This window comes from Aptenodytes forsteri, unplaced genomic scaffold, assembly GCF_000699145.1.
Source record: "Aptenodytes forsteri isolate BGI_AS27 unplaced genomic scaffold, ASM69914v1 Scaffold50, whole genome shotgun sequence".
NCBI classification, from domain to species: Eukaryota; Metazoa; Chordata; class Aves; order Sphenisciformes; family Spheniscidae; genus Aptenodytes; species Aptenodytes forsteri.
Genome location: NW_008795126.1, coordinates 392818 through 413595, shown reverse-complemented (window position 1 = coordinate 413595; position 20778 = coordinate 392818). Strand labels below are relative to the sequence as shown.

The following is a 20778-nucleotide window of genomic DNA, read 5'->3' as shown; positions in this document are numbered from 1 at the left end:
ACATGAACTTTACTAGTAGATAAAAACCAAGGTTAGAGATACAGTTGGGTATTTTAATGCTCTTCCTACCGATATCCTGTAAACTTTTGTACGGGTATTTTGAGAAGTCCAGGTGTTCTCATATGTTTTTCTTTCTAAAAACCAGCCATTTCATTTATTTATTTCTGTCCTAAGTTCTGGAGTACATATTCCCCTTACAAATGTATATACCTTACTGTGATATGAATTGAACTCCTTGTGTTTGTGTACCTTGCAGCTGTCTGCCATTCCTGTCTATCTTGAGATTTGGGTGGAAAAACAAAACCAAAGAGACAGACGCTTTCAAGTTCTGGATTCCTTTCCTGCCTATGCAAATCAGAGAGCATCTTCCCTTAGGGCTTGCGTTTGTTAAGGGGAAAAACCCTGAGTGTTTGAATCTGCTCCTTAACTTCTGTCAAGTTTACACTTCTTGTCCTTTCTGGGATTTTTTTCTTGAATGACGTCTACAGTGTTGGTTTTTGTGCAAGTTTCTGTAAGAAACTTACGTAATTCAGGTAATTCTCAGGAGTACTGCTTTCTTATTTAAGTATTCTTTAACTGACAAGTACTGGCTTATAACTTTCTCCAACTTCTGATTTATAGTTCAGGCAGTTACAGTTAACTCCTCACTGTGGTTGTTCCTACTGTTCTGCTTTTCTTTTGAAGCCATTATGTACTTCTGATACTGATTGATATAAATTGAGCTGCTTACATCATTTCATAATGAAAGTGCAGGAGGTAGTATATTCATTTTCTTTTCCTTAGGACTTTTCCTGAACATTGCAATACTATAACTTTTCTGTTCCTCTGTGTATAAAAGGCTCATGCCGTTGTTGCATGTGCTTTTTTTTCCCCTATCCATATTTCTCCAATTTAATAGGATCCTGCAGTGTACGGTAGGAGCAGTGTTTTGTTACCCTAGCAACAAGAGCCAAACTTTCAGATGTTATTTTGTTAGTATTTAAAAAAAAAAATCACTGCCAGTTATGATGTAAACATTTGCAGTTCCCCCCAAATGTCTTTTCTTTCTGGAATCAAAGTAAAATCACCGTTCCGAGGGGATACTGATAAATTGTTTCAGACGTTTTTAAGCAAAATAACAGATGTGTGTGATTCTGGTAGATCCTCAGTGGTCTGGTCTTACTATTTTTAAGTGGCATATTTACTACTAGCCTCATCAGAGGAGATGTACCCTCTCATCAGCACTAAGAGTCCAAATTCTAGTTTTAAGTTATTTATGAAGGGATTGAATGCTATTTCTGCTGAAATTGCCTGGAGACTGTAGCAGAATTTAATAGTAAACGCTGAAAGTACTTCAGCATTTATCTTGACCTTTTGTTTTAAGCGTAACTAATCCCATCAGGAATTTGAGACTGGAGGATGGGACCAGCAGGGTGACATTTAAAGCCATGTTTACATTTATTAGACTAGCAGGGACTTGTCACATAAAAATGTACAGGAAGGCAGTCCTTTAGGACTGAGTTATCCTCTCCCTCTTGGCTAGGTTATGTCACAACAAAAAATTTCCCACCAGCCAGATGCTGTGTGAGTCACCATTTATTATTCACTTGAATAACCTTTATCAGTGCTGGTCAGTCAGAGGGAGTCTGGGTCACTCATGTGTATGACTTGTTTCTTGAGCTTTTGCACTCGGCAGCTACAGCTTAGTAAGATTTCTTTGACACTGTAGTGTTTTTCTCTGAACTATCCAGCCGTTTCTTAATAGCACTCAGTTGTGCGTTGAATAAAGCCCAAAAATAACATTCTGTTGGAAAAAAAACATTTAAGCCAAAGGCTTCTTTAGTATTGCTCAAAATAGTGAATTATCATAGAGAGATTTAATTGTCCAGTCTTGAAAAATCTTTCTTTTGGAAGTAGTTCCATCAATTTTACCATACGTACTGCTAACAGTAAGCCATTTCATCACAAAATGTTGCAATTGGGTAGATTTGAATAATCTGTACCGTTCTTAGGCTGAATTAACTCAAAAGATTTTGCAAGCTATAACAGAACGTCGAAGGCTGAGCTGAGCTGACATGCTTAGTTACATATTTCTGTCTCTTCTTCTCTCTTGCCAAAAAGCGATTGGGATATATGAAATAATTTTTGGTGGGTTGATTACCTGGCAGTTACATCTCCATACGCGTGCAGGTAGCTCGTATGATGTAAAACATTGGTTCACCAGAAAAGAGATACAGAAAAGAGATTGATTAACCAGAGCCTTGCCTTCAGAGAAGGTGGGCATGAAATACCAAAACTACCTAATTTAGGGAACTCTGGCAGGTGCAGGTACATCAAACTACCTTTTGTGTAACAACTGAAATTAAACTGTAGGTTACGGTTTGGGAAGTAGCTGTGAGTTAACCACAAAGTTGTTTTGAGAAGTTGCCCTTGGTGGGCGATTTAGTAAGAGTATCTTCATACAAAAGATGAGTCGGATGTACGATACAGATTTCCTTACAAGTCTCATACTTCCAGATAGCCTCCTTAATTTGATACAGTGAATTTAGATGAGGTAACTCTTCTTTCTGTAACCAAGTAATTTTTACTGAAATTACATCTGCAGTTGAACTGCCAATTAATTATAATTAAGTTTTGCACATGCGCTAGTTTAAAGTGTATTTTCAATGGAAGTCTGTGTTTTGTTTTGGTGTATTTTACATCATTTTATAGGGCCTGAGCCCATCTCTACTTGAAGTCAAAGGAAAGACCCCACTTGGCTTCCGTGGGATGTGACCCCAAAGCATCTTGAGACAATACCTCTTTCTTTCCTTTGATACCCCTTGGTGCTGGCAGATGCATTACTGTCTGTCTACCTGTGATATTGAGTTAAAATAAAATACTGCTGATGTCAATGTGGACTGCTAACGTATAGGATTTCATATAATCTCATTGTATTTAGATCACATGGTACAAAGCTTGATTTAGGCTTTTATTTCGTAGTAATTAACTTTGCATCCCTTTCAGCCAACGTAATAGTTCACAGATAAAGTTTTAATTACACTGATTACCCTTTTGTGTTCAATACCAACCACTTCTCAAAGAAGCTGTTAGTCTCTTGAGGGACCCCCAGCTTGCCATGTGAGAGTACATGTGTTGACCCAGTGAAAGCATGAGATACTTTTAACAACTGCACCTTTGTCTTTAGGCTTTCACTTAAATTTTGGCAGGATGCATTTAACCCGGAGAGAGATCATGAGCATTGTGGGGTTTTTGTATATTATGTGTAGTTTAAATACTGTATATGAAAAAAAAAAAAAGGGTCAGATTGCTTATTCCAGTTGGACTGGGCTTAGGAAAGGGTCAGAGAGAGAGTGGTGGTGAGAGCAGGTGGGTTTGGGTGGTGGTTTTTTTTTTTTTTAAGGCGAAAGAACTGTATTAATTTGGTCTTTTTCTGCCCCTTATGTTTCTCCAGTTTATTTACCAAGTTAGACGTGAATACTTTTCAAAGACCCCAGAATATTTATTTGTAATTTTTTTATTTTTTTTTTTTAAAAAAGCTTGTGCAGGGAATGTTAATAAAGATCATGAACCTCTGCCATGCTTTCCCTTTCAAAACTTCACGCAGTTCTGTGCACCTCATTTTTCTTTGCTCAGGGCCTATTACAACATTTTGCTGATGGCTGCTACTCTCCATAAAACCAGAGTGCTGGAAAGTATTGGTAGTTTTACTGAATAGAGTTAGTCTTCAGAGGCAGAGGCTTGCTCCTGGGGCGGGCTGAGCCCTGCTCTCCTTGGGGATCACTGAAACGGAGATCTTAGGAAACAAGGTGGTGTGTTGTGAAAGGGCTTTTGAAGATGCAGATGGTTTAAATACACTAAGCCACAGTTTGCCATCACTTATCTAGCTCAGTCCAACCGCAGTAGCCAGAAAGATGGACATTTTTGTAAAGTTTGTTTAAGTAACCACAATAGCTGCAGTTGGTGTTCTGCCTTTCTCCAGGTTTTGTACAGGCATGTTAAGGGAATCTCAGAGTAGACATTACTGAGCAGAACTGTGCTGTGGTATATACTCAAAGTAAAAGCAGATGAGATGGTTTATTATTTGTTATGCAAGGAAATAATGCCGCTGATAAAAATGTACTCTGGAGTTATTCTTTTCATTTTTCCACCCTCGGTAGAGCTGAAATCAGTTTCACTTTTCATGCCTTTTAGTTTGGGGAATTTAAAGGAGGTGCTCTCAGTTATATGACTCTGTAGGGGTGTTAGTTAATGAAGTTTTGACAGATTTAAGGTCACATTTTGCATGGTTCAATTCAGCACACTTAGAAATACACAGCAGGGAGAGTTCCTCTCTCTGTGAACTGCTATATATTAGACTTTAATATATGCTGAATTTATTTTTGTATTGGCACATTTTATGTAAGAAATAAATAGCAAATTTAGGTACAAGTTGTTGGAGTAAGGAAAGGACTTTAAGTAAAGCTTTATGAACTAGATCATTAACTTCAGAATGATACCCTAATCTTTAAGAGCAGTGGATCCTTTTTATGTTGTTTCCAGTTACCTTAGATCAAACATACTTTTATTTAAAGAGAAACGTATTGGGACGTTAACGGGAATACATTACCTTAACGTTACCAAAGCTCTTGCTGTGTAATTTTCTGCAAAACCCTTGTTATACAGCACTGCAATATTTGAGGGCAGATGAGTGGAGCAATTTGATTTTGGGTGATGGAAACTACCCGCAGGATACATGATTGAGGGACTCCGACTTTGGTAGCTGCTTCATTACCATTGGGTCTCTCAGCACCCTTATTTTTTCTCTTTTCTTCTCTGCATAGCCCAGTCCATACCTGGTATCTTGCTCAAGTGGGAAGGGGACTTAATAGCTGAATCTTTTCTTCGGCATCGGTTGCTTTTATGTTTTGATGTGGCCCATCTGGACACAGACATTACGAGGAGTGTGTTTTTAATTCAATAAATATGCCCAGTTTAGAGGAAGTGTTTAGAAGGTAATTAGTAAAGAATTAAAACGTTAGCATACTTAATGTGAATCAGCATTATTTTATTAAAAATGAGCTTGATTGACAGTATACTTATTTGCTTTATAGTTCCAACATGTTTTTCTCAGTTGAAAATGTAGCTCTATGGCAAGTGATTGAAGCCAGTGTTAAATTTATTAAAAATAATTTAGTTGATATATTGAAAAAAGTAATTTTAAGCCTTACAAGTTGTATTTTCTAGTGTTTTCCCACAAATATCTTTGACTAATGCTATTCAGGGTTTTAATCAAAGATACGAAAGACCTATTACAACATTTTGCTGATGGCTGCTACTCTCCATAAAACCAGAGTGCTGGAAAGTATTGGTGGTTTTACTGAATAGAGTTAGTCTTCAGAGGCAGAGGCTTGCTCCTGGGGCGGGCTGAGCCCTGCTCTCCTTGGGGATCACTGAAACGGAGATCTTAGGAAACAAGGTGGTGTGTTGTGAAAGGGCTTTTGAAGATGCAGATGGTTTAAATACACTAAGCCACAGTTTGCCATCACTTATCTAGCTCAGTCCAACCGCAGTAGCCAGAAAGATGGACATTTTTGTAAAGTTTGTTTAAGTAACCACAATAGCTGCAGTTGGTGTTCTGCCTTTCTCCAGGTTTTGTACAGGCATGTTAAGGGAATCTCAGAGTAGACATTACTGAGCAGAACTGTGCTGTGGTATATACTCAAAGTAAAAGCAGATGAGATGGTTTATTATTTGTTATGCAAGGAAATAATGCCGCTGATAAAAATGTACTCTGGAGTTATTCTTTTCATTTTTCCACCCTCGGTAGAGCTGAAATCAGTTTCACTTTTCATGCCTTTTAGTTTGGGGAATTTAAAGGAGGTGCTCTCAGTTATATGACTCTGTAGGGGTGTTAGTTAATGAAGTTTTGACAGATTTAAGGTCACATTTTGCATGGTTCAATTCAGCACACTTAGAAATACACAGCAGGGAGAGTTCCTCTCTCTGTGAACTGCTATATATTAGACTTTAATATATGCTGAATTTATTTTTGTATTGGCACATTTTATGTAAGAAATAAATAGCAAATTTAGGTACAAGTTGTTGGAGTAAGGAAAGGACTTTAAGTAAAGCTTTATGAACTAGATCATTAACTTCAGAATGATACCCTAATCTTTAAGAGCAGTGGATCCTTTTTATGTTGTTTCCAGTTACCTTAGATCAAACATACTTTTATTTGAAGAGAAACGTATTGGGACGTTAACGGGAATACATTACCTTAACGTTACCAAAGCTCTTGCTGTGTAATTTTCTGCAAAACCCTTGTTATACAGCACTGCAATATTTGAGGGCAGATGAGTGGAGCAATTTGATTTTGGGTGATGGAAACTACCCGCAGGATACATGATTGAGGGACTCCGACTTTGGTAGCTGCTTCATTACCATTGGGTCTCTCAGCACCCTTATTTTTTCTCTTTTCTTCTCTGCATAGCCCAGTCCATACCTGGTATCTTGCTCAAGTGGGAAGGGGACTTAATAGCTGAATCTTTTCTTCGGCATCGGTTGCTTTTATGTTTTGATGTGGCCCATCTGGACACAGACATTACGAGGAGTGTGTTTTTAATTCAATAAATATGCCCAGTTTAGAGGAAGTGTTTAGAAGGTAATTAGTAAAGAATTAAAACGTTAGCATACTTAATGTGAATCAGCATTATTTTATTAAAAATGAGCTTGATTGACAGTATACTTATTTGCTTTATAGTTCCAACATGTTGTTCTGCTCAGTTGAAAATGTAGCTCTATGGCAAGTGATTGAAGCCAGTGTTAAATTTATTAAAAATAATTTAGTTGATATATTGAAAAAAGTAATTTTAAGCCTTACAAGTTGTATTTTCTAGTGTTTTCCCACAAATATCTTTGACTAATGCTATTCAGGGTTTTAATCAAAGATACGAAAGAAAATGAATAATTAGTGGTATGTAAATGGCGGTGTAATTAAATGCTACATAATGAAAGTAACAGGTCATTTTTACACTCTGACCTAGATTACTAGATATGATTGACTCAACCTGCCTTTTAATAAAGCTAGATGCAAAGTAATGTATTTTTCTAAGAACAAATATTCCAGAATTATTTTCTTATACCGGTGAACGTTTGGTGGCCTGCCTGATAGGATAAAATACAGTCTTTCACCTCCCAAACCTTTTCCTGCAGGGAGTAATGAGAAGACACAGAAGACGGGGCAGTACGTTAGATGCTCCACGCTAGTCTGTCAACTGAAGTATTTAAAATAAAGAGATGTTACACTTCAAAAAGCAGCTGTGGTTTTCATGGAAATTGCTTTGTGTAAGGGTCTTTAATTTATGCCATGTAAGACAAACTAGACAATGATCAGCCCTTTGTAACGGTAAAATAGAAAAACCTGTGAATTTCTGGAAACTCTCTGGTGGCTGGATCTGAAACACATTATTGGAGTACACATTACAGCCTAGAGGGTTTTTTCTCTTGGAGTGATGCTGGTAATAATGAAATGATAATCAGAACAAGTTCAGCTTGAAAAATAAGAAATTAGTATATGTAATTATTTTGGAAAAATGTGAGTGGTATGTATTTTGGCTTTTTCCTTTACTTAAGTGTGATCTTAGTAGTTTGAAGTTGGACATACCCCAGCCATAAAAATGCACCTTAAAAAGAAGAGAGGCCTCATATTTGGAGGCTTCTGCTTAAAAAAGGGTTACCAATAAATGATCTAAAGGACGGGTTACATCTTCCATGTGCTTGCTTGCACCTCTGTTTGCTTCTCATCACTACTGAGAGAGAAAAGCTGCAGATACTCTCAGCAACACTGTGGGCCATCTGTCTTCCTTATCTCTTTGGAAGAGGAACTTCCAGTCTTTTATTGCTATTAATATTTTGAAAAGTTCGGAAGATAAAACTTAGTCCTTAAAACTGTCTTGTAATTCTATCAAAATACTTCTTGTTTAATTTTAAGTACAGCATAGAAAGTATGCAGCAATATGTAGTGATCCTTCGTCTATATTGTCAGCTGTATATTTGTTCTGAAGAATTACAGGTTGAATGTGAATTTATTTCTCTGCAAAGATAACCCATCATCAGGCTATAGGCATTCTTACTTTATATACCTATGGGATAGATAAATGTAACGCAAGAGTTACCGCGGTTTTCAATGAATACTGCTTGATCTTAACATGAAGATGACTGCTTCTTCGAGACCAGTTAGGTCAGCCTGTCCTTTGCTGCTACTCCTTTTTGTCACGTTAATACTTTAAAGCTAATTTCATTGGAACTGGACTGTAAAATCACCAAAATAACTTTGCATCAGCCACCATCAGCTTTTCAATACAGTTGGCCTTGGTTAACTTGAACCAATGGCCTAATGAGGACAGGGTGTAAAGTAGATCATGTTACCCAATACTCCTTTATACTTTAGTATCCTCCATACTGGAGTTGTTTCCGAGTGTTGGGTCTTGCTCTGTTTCATGAAGCGAAATTAAGAACTCCAAAAGATAATCTTATGGAAGAAAAACTTGGTTTTTTCCATACAACTGCATTCTTTTGTCATTCTGTTCCAGATTCCTTAGTAAATGCCAAGGTGACGGAGACCTTGATTAATCTAAGTCTCTGATGTTTTCCAGGAACTCAATAATTTCTCATACTAAAAAGTTGTAAGTTCTGCACCTAAATATAGAGTCTAGTTGCCCCAGGTAAACTCATCTGTAAGCCTGTAAATCCACTAAATAAATAGCGGATCGACACTAAATAGAGCGGATGTTTTTAGTCTTAAGGCTCCATGAAGAAAACTTTAAGACTGAAAAGAATCAGCTAGAGGGAGCGACCTTATTTAAGTGAACATGTTTATCAGCAGAGCTTCTTATCATTTGAAGGAGCTGTGTTTGCTGTTTGAATGTATTCGTGTAGTTTTGCCATCAATGATGAATGACAATGTAGGAGGATGATAGGCAGGTGTTTTCTTAATTTTTTGTTTTCTAGGAATCGGCTAAACCCATAATCATCCTTACACTTTTGGGCCCAAACTATCCTTTTTACCAATGTTTTAGCTAGGACAAGTCACCGACATCTTTCCTTTTTCCTACGCACAACTCATTTCTTTTGTGCAACATTTGCTGAAATGGTTGCTTGCTGGCTGTAAGCATTACAGGATTTTCAGATGTGAACCTTCTATAAACAACCACTCTTTCAGTGATTCAAAACCTCAATTTTTTTTAAAAGAAATGTCATCTTTTATTGCATTCCTGCAGTAGAAATGGGAAGAAACGATGGAAAAAAGACACCAAAATCCCAATGTGTCTTGTTTTTGAGCTTTTTATAGGTAGGCAAACATATGTGCTTGCCTAGATTAATAAAAAAAGCTCACCACAACAGTAGCAAGAATGAGTTTTAGAAGGCTCAATATTGCAAGGAGCAGACTGAGGAATGTGCTTTTCTGGTAAACAAACTTCAGCTATCCCAAAACAGTTACCTATTTTTGAAGGTTGGGGTCTAGAGAAAAGCTTTAAGTTATGGGCTTCTAGAAGAATAATTCAGTGATAAGTAAGATCAGCAGAGGACGTGATATGAATTGAACCGTGGTCGGAAATGATGCTTGAACAATTTTGGAAGAAACTGAAGGAATACCTATTACATTTTAATCTTTTTAAAAAAAAATTATTTCCTGCCCTGGCAGTTGAATGTTAAATGGGAACTATTAGTTATGGGCTAAAATGGTCTTTAAATGGAAAGGAAGGGAGCAGAGAAAGTAGCTGGTTTTGATTATTACTACTAATTTTATTACTACGTTTTATATGGCAAGCATCTCACTGAAGAAGGGATGAAAAATAGAAATCCAGGACGTTTGGGCTCAATAGCTTGCATGTCCCAAATCATCAAGATTTTGAAGAGGGTGATAGAGGAAAAAAGGTGGAGAGGGGAGGGGGAAAAAAAAAAAAACAAAGAGAAAGGCAACGATTCATGTCAGTGGGATACCACTGCAAGGGTCTGTGCTTCTGCTGCAATTCTGATTGGGAAGCGTGGGTTTGTGTTAATGTTGCTGGGAGGAGGAGGAGATAACATATGTGTGGGCACAATATGCTTTGAGTGGGTAGGAGGGAGCTGTCTGTCCCTTAGCTCATTTTATCAAACCTGTCAGCTCTTGTATCTCTCATTGAAAGCTTACAGAGCTTTAAGGAAAAGAAATGTTTGGTTGAAGAGACTGTGGTTCTGTGTTCACTAACAATGCCAAGAGTTCACACTTCATTTTAAACATCCGAACAAAATACTATTCCTTCTAGTATTTCTAGGACCATTTAAAATCAAAACTAATAGAAATGCATTTGTATTTCTGTCTGAAGTTGTTAGGGAACATTGCTGAAAGGTGATGGAAATAGTGAGGGAAGGGGCTCTTTCACGCTTGCTTTTTAGTTTAGGCAAGTTGTCTTCACCAGGCTCACCGTGCAATGTGGTAATCTTTGAGGCAACAAGGTTTGGGACATGAAGGATTGCAAAGATCGGGCCAGGGCACATAATGGGCTTGAGAGTATTGGTAGCTTCAAAGCATTCTCAAATACATACATATCAAAGATATTCTCAAATATCTTACAGGCATTTCCTAAAGTTTTCTGATTTTTCTTGATAAACATTTTTCACTAGGTTTTCTATTTGGGGAAAAGCATGTATCCGTGGTTCTAACTGCAGGCTGAAAGAACAGAAGAATTTAGCGAGCTGCTCTGTTCCAGCTGTGCAATTGCTTATGCTTGCAGTGGAAATAATTGTGCAATGTAAAGAGCGGGCTCCAGCTCCGTGAGAGCTAAAGATCTTGTCGCTGTGAAGACAACTTTTTTACCGCTGACAGCAAGCAATAATAGATGACCAAACGTACTTTTTCTTAGTACTCCACTCAGTTATTTTACAAAAACATTTTTTGGTCTGCTTGTTAATTTTAAAGGCAGTCTTTTTTAGGATCGTTTTCAGCATTGGCTTGAACTCTCACTAGCCTGAGTTAGCTTGAGCGACGCTCCATGTCAGATACTTCTGTGCTTTTGTGCCGAAGTAAAAGGGAAGGGTGACTTCAAGCTTCTTGTTCTGTGTGTGTGTTTAGAGCACGTTAATCAATTTTGTTAGAAGTGAAGTTTATTATTTTTCAGTTTAACCATATTCTGTTACCTGTTTTGGACCAGTAAGGCAGGATGATAGAGAAGCCCAGTGGAATTGGGAAGAGAAGTTCATTTTCAGGGTGGATTGTTTATTTTTTTGGTACAATTCCTTTATTTTAAGGTCAAGGGCAGCTAAGAATTACAAAGTTAAAGTATTGGTCTGGAAGTCAAGTGAGAAGCCAAAGAAAAGCCCTATACTTACACCTGCCCCATTTGCGAAAGGCTCTGCTACCCAGCCCCTCCATGAATGCTGTGATACGTAATGCAAAATTCAAATTCAAGCAGAATCCAAGGACCATGACCAAACTTGCCACTCTATTTGCCCAAGTTGGGCTTTTTCTGAACAAAATATTTATCAGTACTGCTGTTTGTGAGAAGTAGAAAGGGTGACATCAGTGATAGTTCTTCAGCATAACAAACTTTTAGCATATTTTTAAGCTAAGACAAATATAATAAATTTATCATAATCTCCAGTAATGCCTAGAGAAAATGTAATTTATTGCTGTTTTTAATGTCAGTTCAGTTGGATTTTCCTATCTGGATATGCCTGAGATTCATGATAAATTGTGTTATCTTATGAATACAGCGTGATTAGTTAAGTGATATCTTTAGTAAGCTGCAGGTCATCATTGTGTCACATTTGACGGAGGTGTCCAGACATACAAAGTGGGATCAAATGTTCCAGGCTGAGCCTGAGATTGGGTTGATCCTCTTTGGCTCAGCAGATTAAACACAAGGTACTAGGCCAGTGAGGCTACAGAAATAGCTTTATTTCCAACTCCCTTCCAGAAAAAAAAAAATGGGTAAAGATGGCAATTCTCCCCTTCTACTCTCATCCCTTTGTATCTTTATTTCCGAAGCTGTACAGTAATTCAAATAGAAACTGCAAAATAATAATTTTGTTCAGAGTGCTGTATATAAACTCTGCAGATATTAAGAAGAGCTTGTTGCTCATTCCTTCATTTAAGGTTCAGTCAGATGGTTTAATTTAAGACTGGGATCTTTTCCCTGTTCTTGCTTTTATTCTCATTAGTTCAGTGACGGATTATGTAGCCAGTTATGCCACAATAACAAGCTAGGCAGTATTTAATGAAATCTAAGACAGCTATTGATGTTAGCATGTATTAAGTGGAAAACATTAAGAAGTCTTTTTCAGCATTAGTTTGTTCTTCTTTTAGTTTTCAAAGTCCAGACAGAATCTTTTTTTTTTAAGTGATTTTAAACACGTATTAAGTAGACTGTGCACGATGGATAAAGAGAAGCCTAAAGAAGCGAAATGGTTCTTAGTTTTGAAAAATAGCCTTTTCCTGGCTTCCAAGCATCCTAACATGTTTTCTAGCTACAGGGAATAATACAAAGGCGGCAATTAGTAGAGAATAAACATATCAGTGCTGCGACATTCAGTTTGGAGCCAATCACCTCGTTTGCAAAACCCAAATAGTTTGACATAACGCTAATGGAAATGAATCTGCCTTGCTTGGCCACTCACCTTCCATTATTGAATACTGACGCCTGTAGTCCTTGGGGTCTGCACAAACAGGACATGACAAAGAAGGAAAACCGATACTAATTGTGATTTTTTTTTTTTAATAATGTTTAATGTCTTATCTCTCCAATTTATCAATCTGTTTTTCAAACTCTACAACTGGAAACCAAGCAGTGTATGTAGCTATCACTGCTATAGTCTTGAATTGGGATTGGAGCACATTTAAGCTTAACTGAGTTGGTTTTAATCTGGCTAGTGGGGGGGAATGGAGCAGCAGCAATCAGTCTATGACCTTGTCAATGGAAATTCATAAATACCTGGGTTTGTCAGCCCCTGCTGATGTTGGCATGTTGTCCATTTTACCTCCGTGAAAACTAGCTCAGCTTCGTCATTACATCCTATAAAAATGCTTCCCATTTCTTTGTGAATGAAAGCTTAATTAGGAATAGTTTATCCAGCAGGAAGACACAATAGGAAAAGCATATAACCATTTGCATGAAACCAATAGGGAAGTGTAATTTGACAGCAAGAAGTATTTTATGCAAGTAAAATTGGGGTTGTTTTTTTGTAGACAGGATGGTAAAGGTAGATCACTAGGAATCTAGGTTTGGTACGGATGGTAAAGGTAGATCACTAGGAATCTAATAGGTTTGGTATAAGATCACATATAAGAGAGTTATTTGGTCTTCTCCGGAGTGTGTGCTATAAAAGGGAGTTCTTTAGAAGTGCTTTGGAAGGTGTGCAGTTGAGAACACACAATAAAACAGGGAAGCTGGTACCGTTATAAGTTTTGGGCTTCTTTATTGTAAAACAGTTTGTATGTGAGAATGATGGGCTTGTTCAGTCGCTCACATTTGTTCTGAAGTTTGTAGTTCAGAAATAAATGAGAAAAAATACGTTTAAGACCTGCAGGTAATCAATAGGACAGACTGTGATGTGGTTCCGACAGTATGTATCGTATAGTTCCAAAACAAATACCGTAGGACGAGAGAATTTTGCTTACTCCTGTAAAAACAAAATGTAGCATCCTTTTGCAGTTTGATGCTGACTGTATCTCAGAACACCCAAGATCCCTATAAAATCCTGACAACACCCCTGAAGGTCATTTATGGAGGTCACCTCTTTTTGCCTCCCACACTCCCTAGAGAAATTCTGGTCTACCCACTCCTTCATGGCCACCCACCCGCAGATCAGCTGAGAAATCATACTTTGTTAAGAAAAACCTTTGTTAAGAATGTTATTTTTGTTCTTTGTTCTCTTTCCTTCGTTTGAAAGATGTCTTTTGTTCGTTGTAGTTCAAATACCATCGTTTAAAAGTACATCATTCACGGCATATAGAAATTACCACTGAATTTTGTATATTTTAGCTGAATTTAAAAAATGAGACTGGGGACTTGTCATTCTTTACATGCATGTATTTTATTCTGATTTGTGTTTCAGGAAGTAAATTAAAATTAGTCCAATCATAAGAATGTTTTTAAGCAAGCACTTTTAGATGGATCAACTGTTCTTTGGTTTTTGAAGCCTATAGGGGACCTATAGTCTTCACCAGTCAAAATGCAGATGTGTTTAGAGTAAGCATTAATTAGCAGTAATTCTTAAATCTTCACCTTCACATACGATAGGAATAGAAACATTACTATAATAAATTGTCAAAAGTTGAATGCCTTTGGCTGTGAGGAGTATCTTGGATCTGTGTGTGTAACAGTAAAAGCATTACTCAGTGATACCGTTGTGTGCTAGTGACATTGTCACACTCTTAGTGTAACCTGCGCAGTCCATCCCACTTAGTCTTTGCAATAATCATGAACAGAATTATGAATCTCGTAAGGCAAAATGCGGCGAGCATCTAGTATGGGAATCTTTCCATATGCGTACCATGTCCTCTCGGAAACCCACATGATTTAAAGCAAGTGTTACTGACAGACAAGTTTTCTTGTGTTTCTTTTTAATGGTCTTTGGTTTTGCATCTGGTTTAAGTTAGATGGTTCGTATTGCATTTCTGGTTGTGGTTGTTTACAAGCTGCTTTCTCCATTGCTTTCCCTGCAGGTGTTGCAGGGTGCTCAGCTGATAGCTGTTGCTTCTGCTGAGCCTGCGTCAGGGGGTGTTGATGGATCCCCGCTCCAAGGGAGTGATATCCAAGTCCAATATGTGCAGCTGACACCAGTGACAGACCACTCTGCAACTAATCAAGTATGTATATATATTTTTTTGCCATTTGAGTGTACTTAACTTGATTGAAACATCTGTCAGATGAACTATTTACCTATCCACAAATACTGCAGTCCCAATGAGTTTATGATCCTGTTTCCAAACCGTAAAGAAAAAAAAAAAAATCTATAATAAGAAACATCATTTTGTTAAAGGTGTAAATGGTCTTTGACTATCCCTGCTTCTATGTTCTTACTCAATGCCTCTAGAGAATAGTTATTTTGGTCATCATTGTCTTTCTGCATCCTTGAAGGCTGAGAGCCATGTTAAAGGACAAGGCAAAAAACTTGCTTGGAATCTATCCAAAAAGTATTTTTCAGGCTGAGGTTTCTCTTAAAAATGTTATTCCCTTTCTGACAGCAGTTTTCCAGTTATTTTGATCAACAGCCTGGATTTCCCGCAGGAGTTGCAATGTTAGCAATTGTAAGTGAACACTTGATCCCCTCAGTTACGGTGGAGGAATTATCTTTTTTTTTTTTTAAAATCAGTTTGAACAGTCATGTATCTGAGTCTAGAAAAAATTTCTCATCAGCTTGAAGCTGTGACTGGTGACAACACAAGAATGCTGACTTAAAACAGTTGTCAGAAATTTTTCTGAAGATGGTTACACATTCTTCTGGGAATCCCACTTAGGGGGCTTCTTTTCCAGAGAATGCCAAGTGGTTGTGAAAAATAAGCTGTTGCTTGCTAGCCAAAATATGATGGTATCCTTAGCAGCCAATATTAGAGTAGATTTTTGTCCAATACATACCCAGTTTTGTAGAGGATTCTGATCTGGCTACAAACATTTGGATATTGAGTCTCTTGAGGGGAAAAAATTAAAAATTGTGTAAGAAATCAAGGGAATCATGTCCAGACTTTGCGTGCACGAAACTCAAGTGCTTAGTGCTTCTTCCACGGACAAGGCAATCTGCAGATCAGTTCGCTAGATGAAGTTAGAGCATGTTAGTTACCCCAGTGGCAAAGAGGGCCTCAAACAAAAGATGGAGCTGTGTTGCGTATTGCCGAAGTGCCGTCTGCGCTGGCTGGTGCAGTTAGGGAGGCCAGAGCTCTACACTCTCTTAGTTGCCCCAGTCCATGCTGGCTCCCCACTTGGATGCTACAAAGTGCTTTTCAGAAAAATTATGCTCCCTGCCAAGAAAGATCAGGCTGCCTGGCACGTGAGTGTGCTGTGCTGTAAGATTACATTCTAGTTTTCTGTACACTGATCTTCCCGTGTAGATGAGCCCTTAATAGTTGTTTTCCCCTCTTTGCTGGATTTGTCTCTGCACTAACCTTCTCAGTATTTTATTCGTAGTCACTTGTAATAGGACGCTGGACAATACGAGTGTTGCGACAGGGATCGTGCCTTATTTCTTATAAATCCTCAAGTACTGCTTGTCCCATGCAATTAATAAAGCATATAGGCGTCAGGTAGTGCGAGGTGTTTCTCGTGCTGCTGTTCTCACTCCAGGCCTGGGAAATTCTCAAATTTACCTCCCGTGGACTTTTTCCTGGGTCTGTTCCTCATGCCTGTCCTCCTTTCTCAGCTACCACCTCTGAGGAGCAGCAGGTTACAGAGTTCGGTTTTAAACGTCGGCATCCGTCTCCCACACGACTGGCAGCCACCAGAGGAGTTACTTTTCTCTTCAGGGACACTTTGCACCGTGTTAGGTTTTAATATTGTGGTTAACCACAGAGATTTATACAAAGCTGAAGAGAAGCAGAAAAGGAATGTGAAATAAGAAGAGTATGAAAGGAAAAACAGACAAGACTAAAAATAAGTTTGCCATAAATATTTCCTCAGTTTACACAAACAAAAAACTAAGGGTCTGTTAATGAATTGGAGGACCCAACTTGGTATTTGCATTACTCCGAGTTACATGGATAGCCCAATAGCTTTTTTGGCTAAAGTTACGGAACAGTCCTACTCATCTTAGGTCTCTTATCTGAAAGGAAAAGTCTAATATGAAGGGAAAACCCTGTCAGTGAGGCTGTAGTGACACTTTCATCTCTTTTCATATGGTTCTTTGCCAAGGTACTGAGATGTTCTCAGTGATTTTGAATCTATTTATCAATCAAAGCGTATAAAAGTGGAGTTGTTTATCCACCTGGGTTGGATGCTATGCCCTAGACAAATTCCTTGTCTGAAACACCACAACTGCAAATTTATTTAATGTCTGAAAACAAGACACTAGTTTTCTGACCTTTTTTTCTTGAAAGCCATGCCTTTGGAAGCAATCGCACATGCAAAGCTGAAGGTAGGAGTGAGGCTATTTGAAATGAATCCCTTGTCTGGCTTCAGCTGAAGCAGACAGCAGTATACACTTCAACTTAAGATTTTCAATGTATTCATGCACAATTTTGTATTTGCAAATTAGCTGTAGACAGAAGTATTAGTAGCTAGGATTCTGATAGTTTCTTAGTAACCCTAAGCCACGTATGTGAACACAAACTATTAATAAATGAACAGTGTTTTGCTGGCATAAAATTGCAAATGCATGTACAGAGGGAGACGTGGTTTGAAAACATGCATTTTGGGGATTTAGGTTTAGCTGGCTTGTTTTCATGTCTCAATAGCATTCTTACTTATAGCTGCTTGCAAAATTTAGAAGTACAGAATGTGATGATGACAAAGAATATTTGGATTAATTCTGTGCTCAAATTCATGTGCTGGTGGTAAATTTTGTTAGATATGGAAAAAAACATAATTCCAAATCTAAAGCGTGCTTGTAATCCCTTTGGGCAGTCTTCTACTTCTGGTCTGAACGTTGGATAAATATTCAGTATTGCTGTTGTTGCTATTATTTGATAATTATATTACTTCAATTCAGTTTTCCTCTAATGGGAAAGAAAACTTTGATGGTCACTTGAAAACTTACCTATCAAACTTCCCTACTTGCTACCAAATTTAGCAGTCTGATAGAATTATTCACCACTTTGGCACTAATTTATTGAAATTTAAGTAAACACCAAATTACCTATAAAGTTGAACAGGAACAAATCTTGTAGCTGTGTGCAATTACTGACAACAAGGCAGAGAGGTGAAGAGAATTTGACAAAACAACCTTAATTTAGGAGCGATGCTTTATAATTTTGAACCTCCGGTATTTTCAATTGAATATATAAGGGGTGACTGTATAGTAAAACCTAAAGGATGGGAAATCTAGTTGAGTTTCCACCCTTGTGTCTTTGTGGATCATCTTGCAGATAATAGGCTGAGAGCATAAAGCAGGACTTCAAGTAAGACTTTTTCATAACAGAATTACTGCCACAGAAATAATTCTGTATCCAGGGCGTTACATAAAGCATCTATTAGATGAATTTATGGAGGGAAAATCCATCAAGGGCAGATCTGTGGAATCTGTGGGAGTGTGCAGGAAAATATCATTAAATTCTTGCCCTTTTCTTGTAGTTTATCTATGCTTGTGATATTGGCTGCTATCAGGGGAAGGCTTATTGGGTGTGATGGACTTTATCCAAGCCGATACAGCTGTTCTTAAATGCTATTCATCTTATAGCCCTAAAGATGGAGTTTGTTTCATAATCTGGGTTTCCTTACTCCAACTAACTTGGCTAAAAAGACAGTTTGCTATGGGATTATCCTTTCACAGCATTGTCAGACCACTGGTAGGCAGTAATTTAATTTTTAAGGAGACTTCCTTGGAAAACTCAAGTCAATTGTGTTTACTTTAAATTCTTTCACGGAGGACTGTTTTTGCTTGGAAAGTGAGTAGAATCAGGCCTGTAGGAAGAATTTTCTTTGAGAAAAAAGTTCACTATAGTAGCGCTATTCTCATTTTACACAAAATAGAGAAAGACTGCAGTGGGTAAAGTCAGCAGTTTTAGACCGTATCCTGCACCAGCTGGGGAAATTCCAAGCACAGGGCAAACAGGTAGTTTTAGTCTCCTTACCTACAACAGTTCTGTCGCTCTGGGACTTCCTACTGTCTTTTCTATGATCACCCGTAGTGGACTTTCCTTCCATAACACTGTGCAGCTCTGCCTTGTACCCCTGAGCTGTCAGTACATACCTCGTGCTGGGACAAGTCCTTCCACAGCTTCGGCATGTGTTGTGCCAGACACGGGTTTGAGTTGGTTTCTTTTTAGAGCTGGTTCTTTTTTGGGAAGAGAGAGGGAGTAGTTGTTTTATATTTGCTCTCTTCGTGCCACTCGTGATTTTATAGATCCTTATCATGATTTCATTATTTTAGCCTTCTCTTTGCAGCCTGAAGGGCGTTAGTCTACTTAGTCTTCATGTGGACTCTCTGTTATTTTTGGTGCCTTTGTAAGTGTATTCCCATTTCAACTTTGTCATAGAGCTGATATCCATGCAGAATTTTGCACTGGTATATACAAGAACTTGATATTAGTATAATTTGTTCGCATTCCCTTGGCTACACCAGTGGAAAGCACTTTTGCATTGATTTACTGATTTCATGTTTCCTTTTGCAGGGCACTGATACCCTTCAATCAGCAATCCAGCCGGAGATGCAGATAGAACACGGAGCAATCCAAATTCAATAAGAGAATTGCGAAAACTGTGTCAACCGAGATGTCAGTGAACCGCAGTCAGAAGTTAAGTGCAACAACAGGAGAATGGAAATGCCTATTAGACTAATGGTCACACCTCAAACATCTCCTGCAAGTAGCAGAGTTCTCATGATCTGGTTGTCCTCACCTGGAATAAATCAGACCCATTTACTTAAATCGGAGCTACATCACCGCATCAGTTGAGAATCTGGCCTTCAGAAAAAAATACGTGGCCTGCCCTTAGGTACACTTAAAGAGAAAAAATTCTTTCAGAAAGAGAGAAAGAAATCTAATGAATCAAAACCGTGAGACTAAATTAATGTTTCATCCTGTTCATTTCTTCTGTGAAATTTGCCATTTGAATGTCTGCAGGTATCTTAGGAAGTGTATTGCTGCTTTGCAATACTTGCTTTATCACATATAGAAGATCAAGAGCTCAAATATTTTTCACTGTTTAAACAGCTTTTTTTATTTGCTATGGTGTTTATAACAAAAATGGAAAATATTTAAAAAAAGAAAAATCCCATAATTGCAAGTATTAGCCTTTTGCTGGTGTTTTCTGTTCAGTGTAATGAAAACTGTATTTGCAGAAGACTAACAATTTTGTTTGTACTGTTGCTTAACTACTTTTCTAGGGGAAAATGCTTTTAAATGCTGTAATTATGCATTTCTAATGAAAAATAAATGTGTATTTATGAATAGTGCAGCTCTAAGTTGCTCTCTGCCTTAGGAATGAATACAGTTTGACTGGACTCTGCTGTAAGAGTGTGGTTCTGCAGTATTTGAAGACAGACACTATCTGGCAAGCTCTGCTGTCAAACTGAGAAGTAAGATTAAGTCTATAAGGAAGATACCAATCTTAGATCATGTTATTATCTAAATGTCCCGTGTGAGAAAAATGTGATAGTTAAGCTTTTGGGTCTGCAAAGCCTATTTTATACAACGAATTTATGAAATCATTTTTTAAAAATGTGAATGATTCTTCCGAGCGCTCTCCCTTTTAGTTCCTCCTACCTCCTTTGTCCAGCCATTTGTGGCAATACCTCAGTCTGGGATTCATCCATAAAAAGCTGGGCTGCAGAAGTCTGATACCGGTCTTGTTATCCAACCTGCAACAGCAAGGTGAAGTCCTCTCTGCACTGAAACTTATGGGAAATTGGATACCAGTTTCAAGAAAGCTACATTTTCGTATTTGCTAAGCTTGAGCGGAAAGGATACGTGTTTGCTATAACGTGATTATCTTAATGGTGCACGTTTCAGAAAAATACAGAGTTAACTGGGGGAGGTGTTGCTTTGTATTTGTTTTTCAGCTGACTATCTATATGGTTATTGTCAATATATGGCTCATAATGCATTTGATGTATTAATGAATGGGGCATAGCCACAAATTCTACGTGGTTGAATTCAGGATAACATTTTATTATTATGAAAGGAGAGGT

The 20778-nt window shown here is 37.9% G+C and overlaps 1 protein-coding gene across 2 annotated transcripts in view; it reads left to right on the top strand.

The window, feature by feature from the left end:
- Positions 1-20039, top strand: part of BANP (BTG3 associated nuclear protein) — a 141773-nt gene extending 121734 nt beyond the window's left edge. For both annotated transcript variants that reach the window (XM_009277269.2, XM_009277268.2), the window contains exons 11-12: positions 14666-14809; positions 19262-20039. In XM_009277269.2, the coding sequence (XP_009275544.1) occupies positions 14666-14809; positions 19262-19333 (216 nt within the window). In that variant the 3' untranslated portion in view covers positions 19334-20039. The remainder of the gene's footprint in view (positions 1-14665; positions 14810-19261) is intronic.
- The last annotated feature ends 739 nt before the right edge of the window (positions 20040-20778 follow it).